The 9,752-nt window shown below is 37.9% G+C and overlaps 1 protein-coding gene across 1 annotated transcript; it reads left to right on the forward strand.

Annotated features, from left to right (window-relative positions):
• The first annotated feature begins 595 nt into the window (after positions 1-595).
• Positions 596-1,666, forward strand: LOC110331783 (olfactory receptor 2Y1-like). Its single transcript, XM_021212656.1, has one exon. The coding sequence runs from the start codon at positions 643-645 to the stop codon at positions 1,576-1,578; it is 936 nt and encodes a 311-aa protein (XP_021068315.1). The 5' UTR covers positions 596-642; the 3' UTR covers positions 1,579-1,666.
• The last annotated feature ends 8,086 nt before the right edge of the window (positions 1,667-9,752 follow it).

The following is a 9,752-nucleotide window of genomic DNA, read 5'->3' on the forward strand; positions in this document are numbered from 1 at the left end:
CAGCACCCAGAGTGATAGCGTGATGGATGGAAACAGATGAGTGCCCAGAGGAGGGTCTCATGATGTCAGCCTTGTTAGTCTTCAGTCCGCATCTGCAGAAATACTCCACCTTCTAGAAAGAGAAGAGGAACAATTAAAACAGCAGAAAGTGAAACACTAATGCTGCATTTTACATTCTGTTTTACCTCTTTATTTTGTTTGGGGGTCTTATGCTACACAAATGCCCTATTAGTCAGCCATGCCCAAAGGTCCACACTGGTTCCTAAAGGCAGTCTCCATGTTGGTGCATTTGAATACTTACCTCATGCTGTGAGGGAGGTGGTACTTACATTACCTTTAGACAAGGAAGCCTAGGATTGCTATCAAAAGAATCCTCGCAAGCACTTGAGTGGTAAGAACAAAATCAGAGAACATATAAGAAGCAGGACCATAGTTCAAACAAAATCCATTCACTCCTATCTAGTGATCTCCTGTCTAAAAAGGAAAAGAGAAAAAACACTGCAAAAGTAGAATTGGGTAGTAAAATGGAGAATGTGATGCATGATTCTGGAATGTTTAGGGAACCATGAGGATAATGGTTTCACATACTCTGCTAATCAGAGGCTCTGCATGAATGTCCACTATTTGTTCAAGTGAAAGACAATGGGAACTTTCAATGCCAGTTTAGGTAAAGGCTTCATATTAGTAGGCTTCTCTGATTTCCCTCAACTGGAAGTTTTCCTCTTTGTCTTTATTCTAGTCTTTTATCTACTAACTCTCCTCGGCAATACCACCATCATTGCTCTCTCAAGGCTGGATGTCAGATTGCACACACCCATGTACTTTTTCCTCTCCCATCTTTCTTTCCTGGACCTGTGCTACACCACAAGCACTGTACCACAGCTCCTCATTAACCTCTGTGGGTTGGATAGGACCATCAGCTATGGAGGCTGTGTGGCTCAGCTCCTCATTTTCCTTGCCTTGGTCTCCACAGAGTGTCTGCTCCTGGGGGTCATGGCCTTTGACCGCTATGCTGCTGTGTGCCGTCCACTGCACTACACGACCATTATGCACCCTCAGCTGTGTCAGGGACTGGCCATCTCCTCCTGGGTTTCTGGCCTTGTGAACTCTGTGATTCAGACAGGACTTGTTATGGCCATGCCCCTCTGTAGCCATCGGCTGAATCACTTCTTCTGTGAGATGCCCATATTCCTGAAATTGGCTTGTGAAGACACTAATGGAACAGAGGTCAAGATGTTTGTGGCCCGAACAATAATCTTGATCTTTCCTGCTGTACTGATTCTGGGCTCCTATGGACACATTGCCAGGGCAATTCTGAGAATCAAGTCAATGGCTGGACGCAGAAAGGCCTTTGGGACTTGTGGGTCCCACCTCATTGTGGTTTCTCTGTTTTATGGCTCAGGCATATATACATACCTCCAACCCATCCACAGATATTCAGAGAATGAGGGAAAGTTTGTTGCTGTTTTTTATACTATACTTACCCCCATTCTCAACCCTTTAATATATACTCTGAGGAACAAGGATGTGAAGGGGGCTCTGTGGAAAGTACTTGGGAAAGGCACAGACTTAGTGTAAGAGGAAGAAGTAAGACCATTGTCTGTGATATCACTCATAATCTGAAACCCACCTTTGAGGGACACTAGTGACTAGCAAACAGCCCTCAGGGTCCCAAAACCATTCCTCTGGGAATTTGGAAATGGGAAGAACTCTTGCAGTGATTTCTAGGTTAGTATATAAGGTCCTTGTACAAGAGAGGAGAGGCTGATCTATTTAGCTTCTTTCCAAAAGAATATTAGGGAAGACTTGATTTATACTGTAAGTAAAGTAGATATAGGCCCTAGGCATTTCTATAAGTGGAGGAAGCCTTAATTATATATGACATCATATTACCTAAAGTCATTGATTCCCAGTGCAATGTCATATAGATGACCCTTTGCTCAAAGGCATAGGGCATGAATTCGAACTAGTTATATTCCTGAACTCCTTAGGTTCTGTTTCTACATTTCCTGATAGTAGTTACCCCCACTGACCTTCCAGTTGCTCACATTACTTGGAGAGATAAGGAAGCCTTGGCCTGTGGCAGAGTTGTAGATACGAAAGGTATTGTCATTAGGTTGTAGATACGAAAGGTATTGTCATTAGGTTGTAGATACAAAAGGTATTGTTGTTAGGTTGTAGATACGAAAAGTATTATTGTTAGGTTACTTATACCCAAAGAAGCATCCATCTTATCAGCTGCATCAGGAAACCATGCCAGGAGGCTCAGTGCCATGAAAAGGACTTCATGTAAGAGGAAAGAGACTAGAGAAGGCATGAGCATAAATGGAATGATCCATGAAGGAGAGGTATATGAAAGAAGAAAGAAAACAAAACCAGAAGGTTTCTAAAATAGGCAGATCTGGGAAATTCAAAGAGACAATGGGTTCTTGACATTCTATCATGGTCATTTCTGCCCATGTATTAGACAGTTTGCTTTACATCTATCTATCTATCTATCTATCTATCTATCTATCTATCTATCTATCTATCTATCTACCTACCTATCTACCTACCTACCTACCTACCTACCTACCTATTTATGGGATCACGTGCACATGTGTGTATAAGTGCACTGAAGCGTGCATGTGGAGATCAGAGGACAGTTTACAGCAATCAGTCCTCTCCTTACCCTGTTTGGAGCTCCGGCCCTCTCACTGGCCCTTTGCATGTGTTTAGAGGATGGTTTTCTGTCAAAGTATCTATGTCCTTCTAAGTAAGCTTCTAAGTTTCATTCTCAGGCACTATATTGATTCAAAGAATATGAAAAGGCAGATTATAAAGCTTTAAGATTATATAGGAAAATATTTTATATAGCTTTATCTTGGAGGTAGTTTATATTTTTCAATTAAAAAATATAAAATAAGAATGCATAAGAAGAGTAGAGTCCCTAATATTTTGTAGCTATTTGACTGAGTATAGTGCACAGATTAATAAAAATGTTGACTAAGAAGAGAAAGCCCAGAGGCATTATACATTGAGATCTTCATAGAACAGTACAAACCCTAAGAAAATCACTAAAGCAAACTGCTTTTATATGTTTTGAAACAAAGAGTAAATAACATATAAAGAAATGGTAAAGTAAGTGCATCTCTCAAATAGTGTAGGGGTGTCTCTAAGAGGTTCAAGCCTTGTATAAGATAATCATTATTTTAAATCATTTATTTATTTGGGTGTATTAAAGTCTTATCTACTACTATCTTGTGGTTGAGTTTTTTTCCCCATGTTAGGGGAGTGTTGTCAAGTCTCCAAAAGGAATCTCATTTGTTTGTTTGTTTGTTTTAAGAAAAAGCAATCTAAATGACCCTTTCTGAAATTTTGTTTTCTCTAATGATTTAAGTTTGAAATAATCAAAATTCTTCCTAGACAGTATTTTTTGGCACAGCACAGTCTCAACTTTTTTAATATTTATGAAGCCCCTGGCAATATCACAATAGACACATCTATAATAATTAGATCAGGGTAACTGGAATATTTATAACCTCAAAATGTATCATTTTTTTTGTATGGTGAACTTTCAAAATCCCTCTACTCACTATTTTGAAGGAGACAAATGTTGTAAACCACGGTTAAGTTTTCATGTTGGGAGAAGATGTTGTTCTTCTCATGCAACAGAACCCTCAGACCTATGAACAATCTCTTTCCTTTCTCGTAGAGATATAGTTGGTTGTTGTAGATGTGAAGCCTTAAAATATGAAAGATGGATTAGGATTGGATGTATGAATAAGTGCTATCTATCTATCTATCTATCTATCTATCTATCTATCTATCTATCTAATTTCTATCATCCATCAACTATCTACCTATCATCCATCTATCATCTATCTATTATCCATCTATCTCATTCATATATAAAGTAAAAATCTAAAACAAGCTGCAGATGAGGACTTACAATGTGCACAGTTGTAGGCTTATATCTTTCAAAACCTACTTTTAATAAGAGCTGTTAAGTGCTTTGACCCCTTCTAGTCCTCTGCCAACCAGAGGTAGTAGAAAGGAAAGGTTAATACAGCAAAAGAGAATGTTTAGAAATAGTTCTTTTGAGCAAATCTAATCTGCCATGTCAAAATATCAGTAGTTCAGTTCACATAAAACATCAGTGGCAGCTCGATCCACCATTTATGAATCAACAACGGCAGTTTGAGAGGCTCTGCCAATGGGTGAGTCCATGGAAGCAACAACAAGCTTCAAGAACAGCACCAGAAGTTCTTTGATGACATTTCTCTCTGTGAAATCACAACAAATGATGACTAGCAAAGAATGGTAAGGCGAACCAATACCATACAAGTCATAGTCACAGTGTCCTTGTCGTCATTATCAGCAGCAGCAAAGCCCAACTATGACAGCATCAACTACTGTCTGTTGGGTTATATTTATACCCTTTCCAAACATGTGTTCTCTCAAGCATCTGCTCCAGCAAAATATCACATGCCCTTTTACAAGGCAACATCCAGAAAAACACCACATGTCTGTTCTCAACAAAACATCTCTCCACATTTCTGCTTCAGCAAAAACATCCTCTGATAAGACAGATTCCAGAAAAACATTACATGACACAACTGAATCTCCAAAGAAACCAAAAATTTCCACTTCACACATCACCTGCAGTGGCGGCACATAACCTTTAATCCCAATACATGTGCACAGTCATGTCTTAACTTTTCGAGAAAAGTATAAGAACCTTATTAGGATGGGAAAAAATGTGAGTAGGGAATAAAAGAAGAAAATAAAGCAGAAAATAAACTGTGAAAAAATGTTGTTCCCATCTCCAAATAATCAATGAAATGCAAATTAGCATGACACTGAGATGATTTCATACCATTTCATAGGCAAGCACATAAGGGTATATATTTGTTTTTGGTGGTTCTGAGCATTGAATTTTTACAATGCTATGCTAGATTAAAAAATGCTAAGATACAGTCTTACTCCTTAAAGTGTTTTTAAGATGAGGCAAGTAGATACATACAAGCAATTTATTATTTGTTTGTTTGTTTCTTTGTTTTACATTGAAGAAATTTAGAGTATATTTTTAAATATTGTCTAAGGTCTCACAATAGCCTCTAAATATTTTGTTAACATTTCATCTTTTTTCTATGCACCCTTACACACCAATAGATATGCTTATTTTTATTAATGTTTATTTCTTCTTAATCACTGTAAATGTTATTTTTTCAATTTTTGTTTTGGCAAATATTAATTTTACATGTTAATTTGGTTCATCATGATAGGTGAATATAAATAAATTTATAAAATCCTGCCTCTAACTCCAATGGAGGAGCTAGAGAAATTACCCAAGGAACTGAAGGGGTCTGCAACCCTATAGGTGGAACAACAATATGAACTAATCAGTACCCCCAGAGCTCATGTCTCTAGCTGCATATGTAGCAGAAGATGGCCTAGTCAGCCATCNGGAACACAATGCCCCCAATAGAGGAGCTAGAGAAAGTACCCAAGGAGCTGAAGGGGTCTGCAACCCTATAGGTAGAACAACAATATGAGCTAACCAGTACCTTACAGCTCATGTCTCTAGCTGCATATGTAGCAGAAGATGGCCTAGTCAGCCATCATTGGGAAGAGAGGCCCCTTGGTCTTGCAAACTTTATATGCACCATACAGGGGAACGCCAGGGCCAAGAAGTAGGAGTGAGTGGGCAGGGGAGCAGGGCGGGGGGAGGGTATAGGGAACATTCGGGATAGCATTTGAAATGTAAATGAAGAAAATATCTAATAAAATAATTTTTAAAAATCCTGCCTCTATCAACACACCTCTCCATTCTTAGCCAACTCTAGTAATCACTAATTTTCTTTCAGGCTAATGTTTTTTATCATCTACATATGAGGTGATTGTCTTTCTATGTCTGGTTTACCTACCATAATGCCCTCTAATTCATCAAATTTGCTCACATGATGGAATTTCATTCTTCTTTATTGCTGAGTAACATTAAATTATGCATATATGGAATATTTTCTTATTCATTCACTCACTGATTGGCATACAGAGTGATTCTGCATTATAACTAGGGTGAATAGTGTCACAACAAACACAGTAAGCACATATCTCTATGGCATGCTGATTCAGTTCCTTTGGATAGACACCCAGAAATGGGACACCTCGACTGCATGATAGACGGGTTATAACTCCAGTCTTTAGAAGAACATGCACACCATTCTGTATAATGTCTGAATGAAGTCACATTCCTACCAACTGTCGGATTTCCTTTTTCTCTGTGTCCTCCTCAGTAATTGATGTTTTGCTTGTTTTGGTAATGACCATTAAATCTAGAGTGAGATGGTATCTCATTGTGGTTTTGATTCAAATTTTCCTAGTACGTAACAGAACCAAACTTTTGAAACACATATTTTCATCTCTTGTGTATCTGCCAGTTCAAAATATTTTCATAATTTCACAAAAAGAAAGCCTGATGTAGTAGATATTCAACTCAGTGAACAGACCAAATTCCATTGAATTGTATATTTTAATTTTTCATCATGCATGACATTAGTAAATGGTCATGTTGTCAAACTACCTTATCTGTAAATGTTTTTTATTGTCCAACTCAGATACCTCTAAGTCCTAGTTCTAGGGATTTGAATGAGCCCACACCAATATCTATCCCACTGATAAACTGCTAGAGTGCATGAAGGGTCTGGTCCTACAGATCGAAAACAACAGCATTTCCAGGACAACTGGCAACAACATCGGAGAGGAGCCCCAGTGAGGCTCCAGTATTTATCGAGTAGCAGAAGCCAGAGACCTCCTACTAGACCATGGAGTCATTGCAATGAACATTTGCAAGCAAAGAAGTATTGACAAAAGGTATACTGTGGGAAACACTGTGACATACTACAGCTTCCACAATGAATTTTTTCCTCTGTTGTGGGAAGGTTGCAAGGATGAAGGGTAGGTATGAGAGGAGAAGATATATGAGTGGGATTGTGGGCATGATGTGAATTTCATAAAGAATCAATAAAAAGTTAAAAGTATTTCCTATATTATGTACAATAGTATTAAATATATAATATATAATTTTAAAATGCATTGACAAAATTTCTTTCTTAGCTTTATTGTGGATAAAATTAATATTCATAAACCAAACATAGCAGAAATGTAAAAACATAAAAGTTTTTATCATGGAAATAAATATTTAGCTGGATTGATGATTCATATAAATAGAATACACAAGCACTACTTGAAGAGTCCAAAGATTTAAGTTAGCCTATGCTTGTTCCTAAGTGAGTCTTGGAATGTATTCTGATGGGTCAAGGGCTGACAGGACTGTTTTTTAAATAGGGAAGCATTGCAAAACTCAGTCAAGTGAGTAGGAGGAGGTGTGCTGAGGATGTTGGATACAACCATGTTTGGGGAACAGAGGGAATTGAGAACTACAAGGTGGATCATAGAAGGCCCATTAGTTGAGTATAATTGCCACAGTGGGGCCCAAATGTCTCCAAGGCCACACTTTGCAAACGATTCTTTCTTTGCTGCTACCGTGGAGCCTTGGCAATGTGCCCAGGGCATTTGTGATGCACTAAAAATAGTGTCGTGGGGTGATTTGGTGACACGCCAGATCCTTCCAATTCTCAGTTAACCAGCCAAGGGGAGCTTGGAGTGCACTAGAGGATGGCATGGGCTTCAGCAAGTTCTTTTCTTGTGCAGACCTGTGTGAAATGATGATCTCCAGAACAAAACCTCTACTTCAGGAAAGAATTCAGGACCACAGAGGGACACATACAGCTTGCACATCCCTATATGTAAACGGCCCCAAGTGGGTCTCACTTCTTCATTGGAGCCAATAGAATTCAGGCTGATAATATGGTGGTTTCCTTTCCTAGTAATTTAGGTAAGTATTGACCAGGTGAGTTACTCTGAGTTCACAGATAAAACTCATGATATAAATATCCCATTGCACAAGCAAGGCTGGCCTCCACTCTGATGGTTGACTGGCTTGAAGACATTGAAGTTATTATTTATTTCTGATAGTCTACCCTTCTCTATCACTCGTCTATTTACTTCACTAGACACAGAATGTCAAAATATTCCCGCCTGCATGTTTTTATCTCCAAGAGCACACAAATAAAGAAATAAGTATTTTTCTAATGTGAAGAAGAAATGTCAATTTAACATAATTTTCAAAATCTTTTCTAAAACCTAAGTCTGAAAAATCCAAAGCTCTAATATGCAAAGTAACTTGTACAGAGCAGAATCAGGAGGTAAGAATAGGGGTGTGACCAGTTAACAATGCATCAAGGAAGATTTGTAAGAATAGACAGGGAAGAAATGTCCTCTAAATGAAACAGTGTTATGTATAACTTATACAAGTTAAAACAATTTATTAACTTAGTCTTGGAATGTCTAATACCGTACCTGGATTCAAACCTTTGTTACTTGGTATGATGCTAAAACGCTTGTTCTCAACCTGTGGGTTGCGGCCCCTTTGGAGACAAATGCCCCTTTCACAGGGGTCATCTAAGGCCATTGGAAAACACTGATATTTGTATTTTGATTCATAACAGTAGCAAAATTAGAGTTATGAAGTAGCAACAAAAATAATTTTATGGTTGGGAGTCACCACATGAGGAACTGTATTAGAGTCTCAACACCAGGAACAGTGAGAATCACTGCTGTAGAAGTTGTGATATGCTGAGTGTTTAAGAGTCCTGAAGGTCGCTGTGAAACCCTGTGTTATAGAATGGGCTGCTGTGTGGTTTCTCATGTGAATGAAATATAGTCCAGATCAAAGAGTGACAGTCTGTAGGTGAACATACAGGTGATGATGGGGAATTGGTAGAGGGATGTTTTGGTCATAAGGTTTAATAGTGAGTCAGTTTCCCAAAAATTAATGAGAAAGCTACACCTACAGGCACAAAAGGAAGATGTAAGTTAAATTCAGATTATACAATATGTACTGTTAACTCTGAAGATGATTAAGGAATAATTTTTGGAACTTCTGATTAGATGTAAAAATAATATTTTTATTTAAGTGGAATTCTAATAATTATACGTTAAGTCAGTGGGTAAATGAAGTAGTACTATGTGTTCTGCAGAAGTAATCAGTTTCTCATCAGTGATTTCACCATTTATAGAGAAAATGAGTAGACACACATGGGCACACAAAGGCACCAGGAAATCACTGACATTTGTATTACAGAAAACTAAGTATGCAAGTGTCAAAATGTCTTATATTTGATGGAAAATAAAGAATAGTGATGAAATTTTTAAAGACGATTTTATATTGTTCAAAAAACAAACATTAGGATCGAGTAGAACACTTCAAGCCATTAAGCCAAATATTTGGTTAATGTAAAAATGTGTTTTGACCTATACTGAGAGATCAGTTTATTGTCTCCAAATGAGAAGACAAATACAAAGGTAGAAGAAAGCTGCCAGTTACCTCTGTTTCAGACAAATTCATTTTCAAGTTTACTCCTGACAGTCTTGTAAACTTCAGCAGTTTGTCTGAGCTCTGGCTTTTTGCAAAGAAGAAAGCAAATTGGACATCTTTGCCATGTGGTAGATTTTTAGGCATGAGCAAAAGTTATCATGGTTGTCTTTTGATGTCTTTTTCTAATCTAGAACACGTCCCTAAAAAATATTTGCTTCTCAAGCGGTGTGCTTGCCCAATTATTGGTTGGGCTGTTCTTTAATCCCTTAAGTATGAAGTTGTAAAAGGATAATCCCTAAAGAGCGGCACCTTCGGTAAAAAGCTGCATCAA

This window comes from Mus pahari, chromosome 14 (assembly GCF_900095145.1).
Source record: "Mus pahari chromosome 14, PAHARI_EIJ_v1.1, whole genome shotgun sequence".
Classification (NCBI taxonomy): Eukaryota; Metazoa; Chordata; class Mammalia; order Rodentia; family Muridae; genus Mus; species Mus pahari.

Excerpts from the sequence above, each read along its gene's own strand:
- LOC110331783 (XM_021212656.1), top strand. The coding sequence starts at position 643 with ATGGGAACTTTCAATGCCAGTTTAGGTAAAGGCTTCATATTAGTAGGC.